The sequence below is a fragment of the Chelonia mydas genome, chromosome 16 (assembly GCF_015237465.2).
Source record: "Chelonia mydas isolate rCheMyd1 chromosome 16, rCheMyd1.pri.v2, whole genome shotgun sequence".
NCBI classification, from domain to species: Eukaryota; Metazoa; Chordata; order Testudines; family Cheloniidae; genus Chelonia; species Chelonia mydas.
The window spans coordinates 21,341,874-21,360,520 of NC_057857.1; the positions used below are offsets into that span (position 1 = coordinate 21,341,874).

Genomic DNA, 18,647 nt, shown 5'->3' on the forward strand with positions numbered 1-18,647 from the left:
CTTGAAAGGGCCTTCCCAGGAGGCCTGTAGTTTGTTCTTTCTCACGGGGATGAGAACCATCACTGGATCCCTGGTGGCGTAGACACGGGCCCGCACCGTGCGGTCATACCAGACCTTCTGCTTCTTCTGGGCTCTGGCCAGATTCTCCCTGGCCAGGCCCATGAGTTCAGCCAGTCTCTCTCGGAAGATCAGGACATACTCCACCACTGACTCTCCATCGGGAGTGGCCTTCCCTTCCCACTCATCTCTCATCAGGTCCAGGGGGCCCCTTAACCTCCTTCCATATAACAGTTCGAAAGGCAAAAATCCGGTAGACTCCTGGGGTACCTCCCTGTACGCGAACAGCAGGTGAGGTAAGTATTTGTCCCAATCCTGCGGGTGCTGGTTCATAAAGGTTTTCAGCATCATCTTTAGCGTCCCATTGAACCTCTCCACCAGCCCATTGGACTGGGGGTGATAAGCTGAGGCCCAGTTGTGCTGGACCCCACATTTCTCCCACAAGCACCGGAGCAGGGCCGACGTGAAGATGGACCCTTGGTCTGTCAAGACTTCCTTGGGGAACCCCACTCGGCTGAAAATGGTCAGGAGGGCATCTGCCACGGTGTCTGCTTCAATGGAAGCTAAGGGCACTGCCTCGGGGTAGTGGGTGGCAAAATCTACCACCACCAGAATGTATTTCTTCCCCGACCGGGTCGTCTTGCTGAGAGGCCCCACGATGTCCATGGCCACCTTCTGGAAAGGCTCCTCTATGATGGGCAAAGGTCTCAAAGGCACTTTCCCCTTGTCCCAGGCCTTCCCCACCCTCTGACAGGGGTCACAGGATCGGCAATACTGCCGGACCGGGGTAAAGACCCCGGGCCAGTAAAAGCTCTGTAGCAACCTCTGCCGGGTGCACCAGATTCCCTGATGCCCTGCGAGGGGGGTGTCATGGTCCAGGTACAGGAGCTTGCGGCGATACTTCTGGGGTACCACCAGCTGCCTCCTGATCCCACAGGACTCTACTTCCCTTGTGGGAGCCCATTCTCGGTACAGGAACCCCTTCTCCCACAGGAACCTCTCCTGGCAACCTCTCCTCATGGTCCGTCCCACACTGAGGTCGGCCAGGTCCCTGAGCTTCTGCAAGGAGGGGTCTTTCCTCAACTCGGCCTGGAACTCAGCAGCTGGGGACGGGATGGGGACCGGTTCCCTCTCATTGGCCGGGTCTGAGGCCACAGCCTCTCTGAGCCGTGCCCCTCGGCGCTCCCTCCCCACCAGGGTAGGGTCCTGCGCCTCCGGTGTGGTACCCTCCCCAAGGTCAGGGTGCAGTGCCCCTCACCAGCTCTGGCTACAGGTCACAACCAGGGCGGTCTGGGGGTTGCTTGGCCAGTCCTCTAGGTCTCCCCCCATCAAAACCTCAGTGGGCAAATGGTGGTGTACCCCCACATCCTTGGGGCCCTCCTTAGCCCCCCATTTCAGGTGTAACCTTGCCACGGGCACCTTAAATGGGGTCCCACCCACCCCCATCCGGGTCAGGTAGGTGTTGGGCACCACCCGATCTGGTGATCTCGGGCCGGGCCAGCGTCACCTCCGCACCCGTATCCCAGTATCCACTGACCTTCCTCCCATCCACCTCCAGGGGAACAAGGCACTCTCTCTGGAGGGACAACCCCGCGCCCACCCTGTAAACCGAGCACCCTGAGTCCCGAGCATCCAGCCCTCTGGCGGAGCTGGCCTGGGGTACTCTTCCCTCCTGAGCAGGTGGTAAACTGGCAGCCCCCCTTGCCTGGGCTGTCTTCCCCTCGTCCAGCTGGGTCCCTAGCCAGTTAACTCTGGGTAGGTTGGGTCTGCTCAGTCAGTCCCTGAGCCTGGGGCACTGGGTCCATACGTGGCCTCTCTGGCCACAGCGATAGCAGCTCAGGTCACGTTGGTCCCCTCGAGCGGGTCGGAGGGGCCCGACGCCAGGCGTTCCCCTTTGGAGGGGGTTCTCCCTATTTCCCCGCTGGGAGGCCCCATGGTGACTCTCTCTCTGCATCGGGGGGGGCCTGTTCTTTTGGGACTCCTCCCGGCTACCCCCTGACCGACTGTTCACAAACTTGTCAGCCAGCTGCCCTGCGTGCTGGGGGTTCTCCAGCTTTTTGTCCACCAACCACAGCCTCAGGTCGGAAGGGCACTGTTCATACAGTTGCTCCAGTACAATTAGGTCAAGCAGGTCCTCTTTCGCTTGGGCCCCAGCTGTCCACTTGCGGGCATATCCCTGCATCCGGTTGACCAGTTGTAGGTATGTGACCTCAGGCGTTTTACGCTGATTCCGGAACCTTCTCCGGTACATCACGGGGGTCAGCCCAAACTCACAGAGCAGGGCCTGTTTGAACAGTTCGTAGTCCCCTGCCTCCGCCCCCGTCATTCGGCTGTACACCATGGCTTTGGGGTCCAGTAAGGGGGTGAGAAACTAGAGCCTGTCTGCAGGGTCAACCCTGTGCATCTCACAGGCATTCTCAAAGGCCCTCAGGAAGCTATCTATGTCCTCCCCCTCCTTACGCTAGGCCAGGAAGCACTTATCAAAGCTCCTTGCAGTCTTGGGTCCCCCCTCACTCACCGCAGCCAGGGCCCCACTGCTCCTCAGCCTGGCCAGCTCCAGTTCATGCTGTCTTTGTTTCTCCTTCTCCTGACGTTCCCCCTCCTTCTCCTCCTGCTCATGCTTACGTTGTTTTTCATGATCCTCCAGCTCCCTCATTTTCATCTCCCTCCCCCATTACAGCTGCATCCGCTCCAGGGATGGGGAGCTCTGCCGGGAGGATCCCCTGCTGGCTGCCGGGGTCAGGGTGCCCTCGATATTCGCTGGGCTTCCCCCAACCCCTTCCCCAGGCATAGGTAGGAAGGGTCTCGGGATGTCCTCGGCAGCGGTCTGACCCCTCCTAGCCCGCTCAGGCCCCAGGGCCCACGCTGCATCCACTGGGCGGCTTCCCTCAGGGACAGGGATGGGGTCATCCAAGCGATCCCTCTCCTCCAACTGGGCAATCAGCTGTTCCTTGGTGGACCTCCCAATGCGCAGCCCCCTCTGCCTGCACAGCTCCACTAGGTCGCTCTTCAGGCGTTAAGCGTACATCTCCCTGCTGGCCACTCGCAGGCCGGCAGCTTTCTACGGTTTCCAGGAAAAACCCCTAGTGTGCCAGTCTTTCTTGAGGTCACCACCTCTTTGCCAGGGTCGAGCTGCAGACTCCTCCGTCCCTGGGACCGCTTGCTGCAATCCCCCGGGGGACCCTGTTACTGCAAAAGTCCTTCTCTCTGGTCACACACTCCCAGGGATTAACAGCCCCCTGAAACCGTCTCTCTCTGAATCTTCAGCACACCTGGTCCCCGTCAATCCCCCTTCATTTTACTGTTCCCCAGTCACTTACTGCAGGAAGCACCGTTCACGGGGTGCAGTACATCCCACCTCTGCCACCAATTGTCACGGAGTGTGGGGGACTCCAGGCCCTGCACCCCTCTTCCTGGGATTCACTGAGACTCTCAGCCAGTCAGTAAAACAGAAGGTTTATTGGACAACAGGAACACAGTCCAAAATAGAGCTTGTGGGTACAACCAGGACCCCTCAGTCAAGTCCTTCTGGGGGAGCAGGGAGCTTAGACCCCAGCCCTGGGGTTCCCTGCGTTCCTCCACCCAGCACCAAACTGAAACTAAACCCTCCCAGCACGTTCCCTTCTGCACGTTCCCTTCTGCAGCCTCTGTTCACGTTCCTGGGCAGAGGTGTCACCTCCTCCTCCCCCTCCTGGCTCAGGTGACAGGCTCTCAGGTCTCCCATCCCCAGGTCAACACTCCCCCCTCCCTGCTGCGTCACATCATCACAATCATCATGTGTCATTTCACGTTGGCCTGCTCTAATCGCACTGTCTCTGGACACAGCTCCTACCATTCAGGGTGGCCGGGCGTGGGGAACAAGAAGTGCTTCTGCTTGGGACGGGTTAGACTGTAACCGTTCTAGGATTGTGGGTAAGTGCACGTCCAGGGCTCACACTCCAGGGTGCAGTCGTTTCTAAGATCAAAACAGATCAATATTATCAAGGCTCACCTCTGTCTGTAGTAGGATTCTGTAAGGGCTGTATGGGGTGGGGGGAAAACAGAGGCACAGAAGGGCAATGACTCTCCCAAGGCCACAAAGCAAGTCAACGTCAGGTCACCTAACTCTGGCCACTGAGCTACACTGCCCCGTGCTCTTCTCTGTTTGCTGCTCTGCAACATGCTGGGGTGAAGGTAGAAAGCAAACCCATGAATGCGTGAGACAATGAATAACCCAGCAAACGATCACAATCGGCTCCTTGGCTGTCGGGAGCCAAGTGCTACTTAGAGGGACCTGGATCGGAGCTGAGCCTCCCTCCCTGCTTGCATTGTATTCCTTTCCTTCGCCAAAATGTGCTTCCTGAGACTTGGGCAGAGCTCACCGCCGCTGACCCTCACCTTCCTCTGTTTAGCCTGGAGCGCAGGCTTGCCACGAGCCCTGAGATTGCACCTTGGGGCAGACACCGTCCCCTGCTGCGTGCACATTGCCAGGGTCAGGCCTGCCTGTCAGTGGCTTCCTGAAAACGAAAGCCAAGTAGGGCCACACCTGGCTGTGTCCCCTGGGAGCACTGGCTGGAGTGCTTACACTTTAAGAGGCTAAAGTGTGTGTGTGTGTGTGTGTTTAGAACTGATTTGATACCAATGTAAGGCTCTATTCAATCCTCCTCAGACACGCAAAACTTGGGCCAAACCCTGCTGTCCCCTGCACAGCCATAAATCTGAAGTTACTGAGAGCAGAACAGAGGTCAGACAGCACTTTGAGTGAGGAAGGAGCACTCAACAAGGCTGTTAAATGGCAGCTCCTGTTTGCATGGAGGCAAAAAAACTACATTGCTGATAAATAGATGAATCAGCCTCATGGCCATCAGAGCAGCCATAAATGCTGCTTTTAAAAATTAAGGGTGGCAATGCTTTAAAATCCCCGATAGATCCACACTGGAGCAAAATTCCTGCAACAATGAGAGTTGGAACCTTAGCTCTTTTATAAAGCTCCCTTTCTCTGGTATTGTATTGCCATTCACAGTGCCAGAAATGGGCCACAGCTGGGCTTAGCAGAGCACGAGGCATGGCCTTTCTGCTCAATGGTTCTCATTTCCCGCCTCTCAAGGCATCCGTGGGGAGAATTAACTTGAACCCCGCCACAGTGAGTGGAAGTTGAGGACTGTTGCCGCTATATGAATGAAAAATTAACTTAAATCTCAGTTTGCTAACGAGGCAAGAGCACACAAACACGCAGCTTTGGAATCCCTTCGTTTGGGGATGTGCCACAAACAACTGCAGGTGTGAAAGGCTCTTTCAAAGGTCGGGCTGCAAACAACACTTAGAAGATACTTAGGGGAGGGGAGCGGTGGAAAAGGAGAAGGGACAGAGGCTCTCTCTCACTCACTTTTATTTCATTAAATGCTCTCTGGTTTCCTCTTAGGCCAGACTCTCCACAGGGTCCAGTTGGGTGCAGCAGAGCTGGTTGCAACTACCTGATACTTTGCCGCAGCCCTAATGCAGGCCAGAGCAGCATAAACCATGTGGAGAGAGCCCAAGGGCACTGAACTTGAGTTATCTACACTCCAGTTAGCCTAGCTTGAGAGAGAGCAGCCTACTGGAGCCACGCTCACTCGTGTGGGACTGACTTCTGGGGACACAGCCTATGGTTCTTTGCACTGCACTAAGCTGACCTATGAATTCTTTCCCAGGGAATTGCGGGAACTTGTCTGTTTTTTCTGGGCAAACGGGTATTGTGGAAAGGCACTGAGGGGCACCACACTGCAGCGTGGTCATGTTAGCAGCCACCAAACTGTGCTAACTCAAGCTCTAGCCTACATCCCTGATAAGCCAACCAACTTGAGATGAAAGACTCCACTACCACTCCACGTCCCACTCCAGATAATTCCTGCCTTGGCTAAAGGACATCTACACAGCTGAGGGAGACCATATTTCCAGCACTTGCTCAGACAGTGTGCCTCCTTCCTAATCACGGCCAGTTATAAGTGGAATGAATGATGTGTGTGGACAGGACTCAAGGTAGGAGCAACACTTGAGTTAATAATTCGAATTAACTCTGTCATGAAGACAAGTGCTGAGTCTGGTCTTCCTCTGCTAGTAACACTGATTTAGCCTTGGGATTGACACCCAGGAAAAACTTCATTCAGGTGTCCTAGCAGCGCTTAAAGCAGCCACAAGAGGGAGTCTTCATCTGCTACTGCATTCAGATTTCAAAAACCTTAACAGCTTTTAGACTGTAGGAGCTTACAGTGTTTTGAAAGGGATAAAAAAAAACCTGTGACTAATTATTTTGGATTCCCAATTCCCTCTGTGGCCTTGGGCAAATCAGTTACCTCCTGTGCTTTGCTTCCTTTCCCCTTTCTCCCCCCTCCCAGGGATGCTGGGAGGATGTAGTTAATGTTGCGCAAGCACTCTGAAGGTTAAAAGCCTGCAAATGCTGATAATTATTTAATAATCCTTTAAACCGGTGGTTCTCAACTCTGGTCCACCGCTTGTTCAGGGAAAGCCCCTGGAGGGCCTGGCCGGTTTGTTTACCTGCCGCGTCCGCAGGTTCGGCCCATCCCAGCTCCCACTGGCCGTGGTTCACCGCTCCAGGCCAATGGGGGCTGCGGGAAGCAGCGCGGGTTGAGGAATGTGCTGGCCACCCTTCCCGCAGCCCCCACTGGCCTGGAGCGGCGAACCGCAGCCAGTGGGAGCCGTGATGGGCTGAACCGGTGGATGCAGCAGGTAAACAAACCAGTCCGGTGCACCAGAGGCTTTCCCTGAACAAGCGGTGAACCAGAGTTGAGAACCACTGCTTTAAACCAAGCTACAGAGCCAGTGCCTTTCACCTGTAGAGAGTCCTAAAAATGCACCTCACCTTATTCTGCCTGCTCCTACAGAACATGTTATACTGGGGGAAGGGGGAGGAGTGGTAACAGCAACCACCACAATAAGGAAGTTATATTCCACTCATGGAGAAGGAGCAACAGTGATACTGTGCTTCAGGTTAAGGCAGAGTTACTCTCTCACACCTATGCCCCTGCGCGGCTGCAGCTCGGCCAGTGGCCATGTCTCAACCCACACTGCAGATGGCTGAAGATGATGTATGAAAGGAGATGGTCTTGGCAAATCATGGTTTTCCAACATTTCACAGACTTACTCTACCTAGCCCACAGATCGATCTCTCTCTCGTTTAGGAGGGCTAATTTCATCCCACTCCAGCTAATTCCTGCCTTGGCTAACGGACATGTACACAGCTGAGGGAGATGACAATATTTCCAGCACTTGCTCAGACAGTGTGCGTCCTTCCTAACCACGGCCTGTTATAAGTGGAATGAATGATGTCCAGATGCTCACCTTCTTGGTCTATAACGAATGCTTTCTAGCCCCTCTTCCAGTGTCGCAGGAGACACAGTAACAGTATTGCTTCAGACTGATGAAAATCAAGTTGCAGACATTTTGAAGGCATAAAATCAGAAGGCCCTGGGGAGGATGCTACTTCTAACTGTTGTGTTAGTGCACACGCTAGTGTAGCTGCACCCGAAATGAGCTCTTCCCCTAGAGCACCCAGACTAGAAATTGCCCTACAGTTTTACTTCTCCTACGCCAAGGCCTGAAAGAGTGCAGCAGTTTCTGCTTAATCCAACATCTAGTGTGGCAAGCAACCATGACACTGGCTTGCAATTTTCCGACGCTAATGGTTAATTTCATGCATGTGATTATGAGCCCTGGCAAAGCTCACAGCCCATAACAAACAAGGCTTCTCACCACCAGTCTGCTAGCTGCCAAAGAAACGTCAGGGCACGTCCCTGGAAGATGGTATTATGGTCTTAACTCAATCTTGCTATTCACCTGTTCTACATTTTCCAAGAAAACATTACAGCTACATGATGGTACTGTTGCTTGACTAGAGCAATGTAATGTTATTGACCAGATACCGCTACAAACAGAACATTAATCCTGCAAGGTGGGGGAGGGGGAAGAGGGTTTCAAGGAAAAGACCCAGAGCCTTTCATTTCTAGCTCTGCTGCACATCCAGCCCATGTACATAGTGACCAAAGGTAGCTGCCACTCATCAGCCTATTTCAAACGAGTTAATGGTCTCAGTCCAGCTCCTCGTGTCAAGGAATCCACATGGTGCATCTCCGCAACAATTAACATCCCTCTTTGCACAAGCAGTCTGGAAGCTCAGGATTAAAGCGGCATGGAGACTACACTACTCTCCCACGCCCAGAGTGGAACTCTCAAAGGTCACGCCCAACTACCCCAGCGAATTACAAACAGAATGATAAAACAAGCCAGGTTTCAAAAGACCTAGTGTCCTAATTATGGACAACAAATTGTGCTCATCTGCAATTCTTAGTTTTATTGAGGGAATTCTATTAGGAAAGGCTGCCTTACTAAAATTCCCCCTCAGATTCTGCAGACTCCCGCAAATTGGCAGTGAAGTAAGGTCATGCAGTACTTGGTAGCTTATCATAAACTACAGCATACACAGGTGTCTCCCTTTGTTGAGCTTTGTCTTTTATGGTAGCGAGCAAGCTGCATACAAGAGCCAACCAAAAAAATTCTGAAAATATGGGATATGAATTTATAATAAGCTGTAAGAACAGAAAGGAAATGAAGCATCTTAAATATTCCACTGGAAGTAAGTCACTCTTCTACCCCAAGATGTTGTGTAAATTAAGAATTTTTAGTGATAATCTGAATACATTTTAAACATTCAAAAGTGTTTTTTAAAATTATTCAAATCAAATGTAGAAGTCATGTTGTAGTTCCAGCTCATAATACCAAATCAACTTCCATTTATTATATTTTTCCTTTCAGCTCAAAACCTTTGCACGGTAAAAGAGCTGAATTCATTAAGCAAACCATACAAAAATGGCATGCATGAATCATTTGCATTAAACAATTAAATTAAAAAGGAACACATCTTGTAATGATATTTCCTTTGACTATACCCTCATCTGACCTCATTATTTTTATCCTGAACAATTCTTGCACAACAGCTTCTGAATACCAACAGTACTGGAGGATGGAGATGGACAAGTTTTAGTCTTTTCATTCAAGAGATGAACCATGGACATGGAGTTGTTCAAACTTGCTAACTGCTGGTTTTAAAATATGGCCGTCTTGAAATTCTGCTCCAAATTGGTCAACAACACAGTTGGCCAAAACTTGATGCTCAATTTTGTCCTAATACTTTTTCTATCATCTTTTCAAAGAAGAATAGTTAAGGAGGCACTGCTCACTCCCCAAGGTATACGAAGCATGGCTAGCCTAGCCACTCCTCTGTCCTCGTGACCTTTTCAAATGATGGGCCAGGGAAGCTCTGCTGAATTCCTGTTGATTTAGTCACTTCATTTCCCTTCTTCACCAGCCAGTGAAAGACACTCAACCCCACCGCCCCACTCCTGCTCAAGGAGTTCAGCTATTTAAAGTATTTGTCTCACTCCTCTATTTTCAAAACTGCTTTTTGCCTCTAACAACAAACTTTGCTGAGAGAAGTAGATCAGAATGTCACAGTGCAGACTTGTGATCTTAAACCTCAAGGGCAATAGTATAAATCAGAGCATTGGGAACAAGGTATTTAACTTTTCCTTAGTGCAGTACTCTGCTTAAGGTTTTTTTGTTTGTTTGGACACACAAACAGTTATATAAAAAAAGTCATTCTTTTCTGAAAAGATTTAATGGGAAAATACCCTTTAATTCTGATTAGGAGTTCACTAATGGAATGCCCATACCTATTTGTTCCAAAGCCCGCCTTCAGTGGTGCAATGTTTCATGTGTTATGCTGACAATAAGAAGTTATTAGCAAAGTAATATCTAATAGGTTCTTTTGCGAGGTTGCCTAACTATTGGGGTTGATTAGTAATAACATTCTGCAACAAAAGATCACTTATAATACTGTATCATTTAATGTTCTAAACTCTATTGGCCAAACACCATTTCCACTTATTCAGCTGAATGCAACTAGGCATCTGGTATACCCCTGATTTAGATCTTGACAGAAAGTAAGCTAATCTTTCACAGCAGTAAGAGTTTCTACCCTGAACATAAGCAGTTCTCTGCTTGGACCTTCTAAAAAGGAAGATTGCAGAGATGTTACAGAGGTACACCACAGCTCAGTAACACATCCAATGGGCTTCAAAAATAGGGTGATGCGTACAATAGGATGAAAACATGTATGGCATGTTTCCCCTGGGTACCAGTCAACTTACCCAGGAAGACGGTAGCAAGAGTTCATAAGCTGTACTGTACATAAGCTACTTGCAGGCAAAGATCTATAAAAAGTTCCTGTAGCTCCATAGATTGTCCTGGTTTGAGTCCCCCACCGGAATCACCCAGAGTTCTCACATGTATTGAGACAAGGACATATGCATTTAACAGGATTTTGGAGCAAACGTATTTTTAAACTTGCTGGGTCCCACAGGTGCCAGCTAGCTTTTTGCATTTACCACGTGCAACTTCATCCAGCTAGACCATTCAGAAACTCTGTCCTCTGCATCATGGTCCTCTTGAGCTGGCTCCCGTTGAGGTATCCTACAGAAATAATATCCTACTACAGAAATAGTAGCCCAAGTTCTCCTCTCATAGTGGGAACAGAAGGCCTAATTCTGTCCTCAAGCACATCACTGTAAATTTGGAGTAAATCTATTAAGTGACTGGAGTTATTCCAGGTGTACATAGGTAGAACTGTAATCAGTCACTCAAGATAGGACCAGATTCTGAAGGATGCACTCAAAGAACATACCTCACTGAGGAGAATTAAGGTATTACATACATTAAGCAGCAGAGGATATCTAGGTTTTTGTTTAGCAAAGGAAGTATTAGTCCAGAGCTTCATAAAAATTTGAAAAAAATCTTTATCCAATTATTCAAGACCCATATTATAAAATGTAGCCAAAAGTGACAGCATCTGTTCACATCTGTAGAATGTGCTATTTTTTTTCCATGCAAACAAACAGAAGATAAAGAAAGTACAAAGGAATCCAATTTGTAAAAGCTATAATCAGTTTGCCAATTTTTATATCAATTTTGTATTGGAAAGTCAGATTCTGAGGCCTGGAAAGAATCCTTATGTAAGTGAATAAACCCATGCTTTACCCAAGCTCTCAAAGAATAAGGGCAAGATCATAGCTTATCCTGCACAAGGAAGTAGGGGGCTGCAAGCTGCCTCTTACTCCCTTGCACTGGAGTTCTGTACCAACACTTCCTGGGGGCCTGGGAAAGCAGGCAATACATTCCTCCCCACACATGCAGATGGGCAGAAAGCGAAGGAGTGGCCAGTCTCGACTTTACCTCACCAACATACTAGAACAGCAAGGCGTGTGTGCGGCACCTGTATAGACTCACTGCAGCTTAATCCCTCCCCAGAGGAGACTGTCACTTCAATTCACAGTCCCCCAATCTCCCTCCCAGGCTGCTCCAGCACCCTACCCTTTTCTATGACTGCAAAATGACAATCTAGCCCTAAACACACAAGAGGCTGTGGCCTGAACTGTAGTTCTCTGGCTTTGGTACAGCAAGTTACTTTGATTTTCCTGACCCTTGTGTTGTCACAGTTACCATGTGTCTTGTCCCTTGGATGCTGCAAGATGGAGCAATTAATGACTTTATTATAAGAGCTGGCTGGTGAAAGGAAAAGAAGAGAGCTTCAGGTGCTGTCACAGTGAGGTGACAGGTAAGTCCTTGAAGTCAGGATCGCTACATAAAAAGGACTGTTTTGCTATGACATTTAGCACTGGGACATCTTACCTGAGTAGCCACAGGGACAAAAATGCAGGTCAGGAAATAATTTTTGACGGGTTCAGCTATTTAGCATAGAATTCTCATGTAACAAATACACTCCCCCCAGTGAAAGAGAGCTGATGAAGGATGGAAACAGCTAAAATAACATACATGAGACATGACCAGTCACTTGTGAATTTAAAAACACACGTCTTGATATCTCAAATAATATTGAATTTCTAACCAGCAATCTAGGAAGCATGGACTAACTACTTGAAAAAAAATAATTTATGCATCAAATCCCAAATTTGAGGTTGAGTCACCAGTTTTTACCTCTGCAGATTAGTCACCTTCATAAGAGGTTTGTTGGAACCACCACATAGACACACACGCAGAGATCATCAGTAGCTTTGGGAATCTAAATTGGTGACCTGTTAGGCTCCTTTCTGGCTTGTTTGAACTGGAATCTCATAAGAAGATGGATACTTGGAGGCACAAGTATATAAACCACTAATGCAAATTCTGGAAATCTGAACAGTGAAGAGCCGGCTTGATTCATTTTGCATTCTCCCATTTTTTTTTAATATTTAGTAAGAATATAATAAAAGAACTGGACCATACTTACATACACTGTTTGGCAAATCTTGGCATAAATCTTATATTCTCGTTGCTGAATAACTGACTTTAGCGACAGAACTGACTTTGTGTTAAGTGGCTAAAAGGACATCATCTTTTAAGGCCATAAAATTCTAGAAAGCATTTTAAAAGGAAAAAAAAAAAAACACAACAGTAGAGGGGACACTGTTCCTGAGCTCCTGTGATGTATATAGAAAAATCTACCACGCCAGGTGAATTATGCGTTTTTTAATCATTAACGATTGCACCCAATACACATTGGACAAGATAATTTACATTTGCAAAGAACAGAGCTTACTATAGAGTTGTCGGTCCCATTTTACCAGTTCCAGAAAAAAAGCCTGCTGCCATATTTAGCAGGCTTCAAATCTCCTTCAATGGGCGGACTTGGCTCTGGTCTTGGTCTGGAATGATAGACATTCTCAGGGATAGGTCGGTCTGTCTGCACTTTTGTGACCTGGAAGGAAAAGTAGTACACTGGAATTTTTCTTGTAGTATTTAATAGACAAAACTACATTAAGCCAACAGCTTGGAGGAGACACAATACAAGTGGCTTTAATGCGTCATGCAGCAGAAAAAGAAACCATCCATTAGTAGAATTAATCAAATGCTTACTAATTCAGCACATATTGCTTGAAGACTCTGCAAGTATTTAGTAGAGCACCTTATAGTTAAGTGGGCCAAATGATTCACGGTGATAGACTGCCACAGATACATAGGGCATATTAAAGAAAGGACTCGGACACATTTCTATAATCTAGATTAGGATAAGAAAAGCAGGAAGGAGTGAAATCAAAGAGTGGTCAGGGAAGAGTAAGATAAAGCAAAAACAGTACAATAATGTGATCACTTAGGAGAACAACGCATGTGTCAAGGGTTACACAATTTTTTATTTTTTTTTAAACTCAATAGCTTAAGCACTTTCTTGAAGGTAAGCTTCTAATTTAAAGTCTAGCTCCCATTTACACCCAATACAACCCCCTTGACTTCAGTGGAGCTACATGCGTACAAGAGAAGAATTCTGTCTTGGCAACAGTAGGCCAAAACCTCAGCACCTTTGAAAGCTGCTACTTTGCAAATAAAGTCAAAGTATACACAAGTATGCACAAGAAGTTCCTGTTTTAGCTGTTTGAGGTTAAGCACCTGAACTGTCTCAAAAATCAAGCATAGAAAAAAACTAACAGATGCTCAATGCTGCCTAAACTTGTATTTTTACTTGTATAAGAAGGCAATTCTTAAAGGATTATCCACATAACAAAATTTATATCAAATGTTTAGTAGAAGTGTCCATTTCAAACCCAGCACATCCTTTCCTCCAGTCCAAGGTCAAATATACAAAAGAACCAGCATAAGCAAATCAATGGAACAGTAGTGCATACACTAGAGAGAACCATCACTAGCCAGACATTTTTCCCCGCACTTAGCATCTATGGTAGTAGGCATTTATTTTGTGCCATCCTTTTTTTTAAAAAAAAAAAAAAAAAAAAAAAAAAAAAACTTACAAGCACTCAAGTATTATTAGTAACAGATCAAGAAAAGAACCTCTCACCAAAGTAAGCACACACTGTAGGAAAAAGAGTTCATAATAAAAGATTCCCCACCCCAGAGTGTGTTTAAAAGGCCTCTACAATTCTGCCACAGGCTTCAACAGAAGGTTGGGAGTTCATCAATAACTTGCCACTTCCATTGCAGTAGAAGTGGTAATTTAAAAGTAGTATACGAGGGGAACGCTAATAAAACAGACAGAAGAATCTGGCCATCCAGTTAAGGAAGAGCTGAAAGCGTGTCATTCGGTACACTGGAACATTTTTTCCATTATACTGAACTGACAAATGGAACACTGGTACATGAGAAAGGAAAGCTGAATTCAAGACAATATGAAAGCTACATAGGGATCTAGAACCGGAATTGTCCTCCTGGGTCGTCCAGTCCAGTCCCTTGCTACACCTATTAAACCAGAAATAAATCCACTGTTACAGTGGAGAAGTTATGAACTTTTCTGCGCAGTATTTATTGCAACACAACTTTCACACAGAATATCCTAAAATGCTTTACAGAACTAAACGTAACAGCTGATTAAAAATAGTAGATAGAAAGAGATGAGGCATATGCAACAGAAAGATGTTTTTCAGACTAGATCTGAAATGAGATGGAGAAATACAGGGGGGTTATTCCAGATCACAAGCATTGCAGAGGAGGTTCTTGTATCAAAAGTGCTGAGACTGTGTTCACTTGGAAATCTAGTCTGTTTAAAAACAGTTAGAAGTAGTTTAAGATATTATGCGTGAAGAGTGGGAAGATGTGAGGCAAAGTGGAACAAGTACATAGAATACTTTCAAAATGTAGCAGCACAATTCTGAACTAGTTTCTCAAATAAATGAGAAGCAGTAGATACACTTCAAGATTACAGTAAAGGAGACCATATAGGACCTGGGTAGATAAGGTGATGAACCTGTGTGTCTCTGTGAACATCAGAACACCAGCAGCACTCTGCACACGCTGGGTAACAGGGACTTTAGGAGGTCAGAGAGAAGGGAGCTGAAATAACCAGTAAAAAAGGAGAAGACGACATGGAACAGGATTTCCTAATTACCTTAGACAGCTCTCCCAGATCAGGTCTCACCCAGCCCAAGTTCTCCAGCACACAATTATCAAATGCCAGCTGCTGTTTTCGGCAACGACGAAGCTCTTGAAGGTTGGTATAATCAATACAAGTCCAGTATTCAGTAAAAGGTTCTGCACAGTGTGCCTTAATCTTCCTATAAAACAAAGGATTTTAACTGTGTTATTTTGGAAAAGACAAGGTAGCTTATAAGAGCTACATTTGCAAAGCTGGCACTCCCCCATTCACTCCAGCCCAAAATGCATGAACCAATTTCCATTTCGTTGCCATTCAGTAGTTATTTGTAAAGTTTAATTTCCAGATGGTATTCATAAAATTGTTAAGGTCTGGTAATTTTGAAAGAAATAGATAAAAGAAAGATAAGTAATAAATAAAAAAATTATGACACATATGCATGGCATTTCACAGAATACTACCACTCCTTGTCAAGAAGAGCTTACAGTCTAAGCATATGAATTTATAATTCCACACTGATCTCAATACAGGTCCGTATTACTCTTTAAATAACTACAATACAATGATTAATATGACTGTTAAGCTCAGTCAGCTTTCAGACAACATTCTTACATCTCACTTAGTGCATGCTTATTTTAATAAATATAATGTGAATGCTCTGTTTATGATACTTAACTGCTTCCAACTAGTTAGATTTTTTTTTTTTTTAAGCTTAGCAAGACACATCCTCTTAAGGTCTATTATTAAAGCTGCGGGTCTGTCATGGAGGTCACAGATTCCGTGACTTTCCATGACCTCCGTAATTTTTGCCATGGCTGGTGCTGGCTCAGGGGCTGCCCGAGCTCGGCAATCCCTGGGCCAGCAGCAGCAGTTTGGGTGTGTGGGAAGGGGCTAGGAGCAGGGGGTTGGGGAATGCCTGGGGGACACTTACCTAGGGATGGGGAGCTCCCCGGATGGCTCCCACTGGCATGGCCCTCCCTGCAGCTCATAGGCGGCAGAGGGGGCTCCGTGTTGCACACTGCCCACGCCTGCAGGCCCCATCCACGCAGCTCCCATTGGCTTCAGTTACCAGCCAATGGGAGCTGTGGCAGCCGGCGCTTGTGGTGGGAGCAGCAGAGCCCCTACCTCTGCCGCCTAGGAGCTGCAGGGACACGGAGCAGGATAGGAAGCCCCTGCCAGCCCACGTCCCCTCCAGTACCTGCGGGGGTCCCGGGCCACATCCCCCAGCACCCACAGACTGCCGCCCCCCAGAATACCCGTGGCCCCCCGCCCAAATTTTAGTCAGGGCAGGTATTTTTAGTAAAAGTCATGGACAGGTCACAATCCTGTGAATTTTTGTTTACGACCTGTGACCTATTCATGGTTTTTACTAAAAATACCCGTGACTAAAACATAGCCTTATCTATTATTAATATTTGTAGTGCAATAGCACCCAGGGGCCTCAATCAGGATCGAGCCTCACCTTGCTGGGTGCTATACAAACACATACAAAGAGGTGCTCTGCCTCTAAGACTATGATCCTCCAAACATTTCTATGCATATGATTTCAGTCATGTGAGGAAAGTTTTGTATTTATTTAAACGTTTGCATCATTGTGCCCCAAGATGACAAAGGATGGGGAAAGCAACTCACAGGACAAGTCTGACATTTTTAATAGTCACAAGTTACTGAAGCCCAGATACTCCTGATCATCATCTTCAGACTTTCAAACAAAGCCAACTTGCCTTGAGGCTGAGCCCAAGCAAGAGAAGTCAATATAACAGAAAGAGTGTGGGTCACTGTTTTATGAACAACTGAAAACTACTGAATACTTTGCCTTCCAACTAGCAGAGGAAGTAGTCTCCACCGCTGACACGGTGGAGGAAGCACTACCTCCAACCCTCAGGAGTTCAAGTCTAGGGAACAGCAACAGCACCTCAACATAAGTTTAAGAATACCATGATCATCTTAGCTATAACTAAAGAAAGTTGTTATTGTAGCACTTGTGTAAATGGTAGCACACAGGTAGAAGCTATGCCAGCTGACACTTCAGGACAGATTCTCTCCTCCTACGTAAATACCTTAAGCAGACAGGTAGCAACATACAGCACATGCTCACTTCATTACCACACTCTTTTGAAGCACTAATTAAAAATAAAAAGTGTGTGTGTTGTGTCAAAGTGCTGAAGCATGAAATATATATTTAATTTTAATACTTTCATCTTGGTTTCGATAGGGACCACGTATGCTACAGACTACACTCAAGTAAAAATCTCATTGACTTCAATGTGAGTTTTGCCTAAATAAGATCTGCAGCATCCAACCCTAAAACTGGATTTGAAAAGCCACCTGGGACTCTTACCTGAAAAAGTCCAGTGCACACTGATTGACTTGCTTTCCTTCCTTTAAGCATTTCCGGGGGTCCTTCTCCTCCCAGCGGCACAGCATGAACTCCTTGTTGGGCTTGTCACACTGTGAGCCATAGTGATGGGCTGCAGCTTTCAGCACGGAGGAGCTGACGCTTACCTGAGGCATTGGGGGAGGAACATAAGAACAGCCACACTGGGTCAGACCAAAGGTCCATCCAGCCCAGCATCCTGTCTACCGACAGTGGCCAATGCCAGGTGCCCCAGAGGGAGTGAACCTAACAGGTAATGATCTAGTGATCTCTCTCCTGCCATTCATCTCCACCCTCTGACAAGCAGAGGCGAGGGACACCATTCCTCACCTGTCCTGGCTAATAGCCATTAATGAAACTAACCTCCATGAATTTGTCCAGTTCTCTTTTAAACTCTGTTATAGTCCTAGCCTTCACAACCGCCTCAGGCAAGGAGTTCCACAGGTTGACTGTGCGCTGAGTGAAGAAGAACTTCCTTTTATTTGTTTTAAGCCCTACTACCCATTCATTTCATTGGGTGGCCCCTAGTTCTTATATTACGGGAACAAGTAAATAACTTTTCCTTATTCACTTTCTCCACACCACTCATGGTTTTACAGACCTGTCATATCCCCCCCCCACCCCCCCAGTCTCCTCTTTTCCAAGCTGAAAAGTCCCGGCCTCTCTAACCTCTCCTCCTAGGGGACCCGTCCCAACCCCCTCATCATTTTCGTTGCCCTTCTCTGACCCTTTCCCAATGCCCGTGTCTCTTGTCTGAGGCGAGGGCAGCACGTCGGTACGCGGCACTCAAGAGGCGGGCGTGCCGCGGCTGCACCGAGGGCAGCGAGGCAGAGAGGAAGACGGAGGCTGCCCCTTCTCCCGTGCCAGCGCCGGGGGGGGCGCACCCAGGGTCGGGCCCCTCACGACGCACCCGGCCGGTGGGACTCGGGCCCAGATTTACGCAGCCGCGGAAGGGTTTCGGGTCCCCTGCGCGCTCGGTGTCTGCTCTAGGGCAAGTTCCGCCGCCGGGACGCCCCACAGCCTGGGCCCGCCCGGTGCTCGAGCCCCGGGGGCGGCCCCGGGTCGGGGGGCGCCACTAGCCAAGGGGTCCCCGGAGCGGGCACAGCTCTCACCTCCGGCACCTCGAGCTCCTCCAGCGAGGGCACCTCCAGCGAGCCCGGCATGGCGCCAGCCCGCGCCCGCGGCCCGGTCTCCTTGAGCTCCCCTTCGGCGCCCGCCCGGCACGGACGGCAGGCCCCACGCCACTGCGCGTGCGCCACCAGGACTCACGGAACTCGTGCGCATGCGCCACCGCCGAGCGAGCGAGAA

The 18,647-nt window shown here is 48.0% G+C and overlaps 1 protein-coding gene across 1 annotated transcript; it reads right to left on the reverse strand.

Moving 5' to 3' along the window:
- Positions 1 to 12,597: 12,597 nt before the first annotated feature.
- Positions 12,598 to 18,633, reverse strand: NDUFA8 (NADH:ubiquinone oxidoreductase subunit A8). The gene is made up of 4 exons (XM_007060971.4): positions 18,452 to 18,633; positions 17,304 to 17,467; positions 14,978 to 15,143; positions 12,598 to 12,841 (listed from the first exon to the last, which is right to left on the reverse strand). Exons 1-4 carry the CDS (start codon positions 18,500 to 18,502, stop codon positions 12,704 to 12,706), a joined length of 519 nt encoding a protein of 172 aa, XP_007061033.1. The 5' UTR covers positions 18,503 to 18,633; the 3' UTR covers positions 12,598 to 12,703.
- Positions 18,634 to 18,647: the final 14 nt, after the last annotated feature.

What these genes read in the sequence shown, in the direction of transcription:
- NDUFA8 (XM_007060971.4), bottom strand. Translation starts at nt 18,502, where the DNA reads ATGCCGGGCTCGCTGGAGGTGCCCTCGCTGGAGGAGCTCGAGGTGCCG. An exon ending in AGGAGCTCGAGGTGCCGGAG is followed by an intron (nt 17,468 to 18,451) that starts GTGAGAGCTGTG and finishes CCAATGCCTCAG; the next exon opens with GTAAGCGTCAGCTCCTCCGT. An exon ending in TGTGCACTGGACTTTTTCAG is followed by an intron (nt 15,144 to 17,303) that starts GTAAGAGTCCCA and finishes TTTGTTTTATAG; the next exon opens with GAAGATTAAGGCACACTGTG.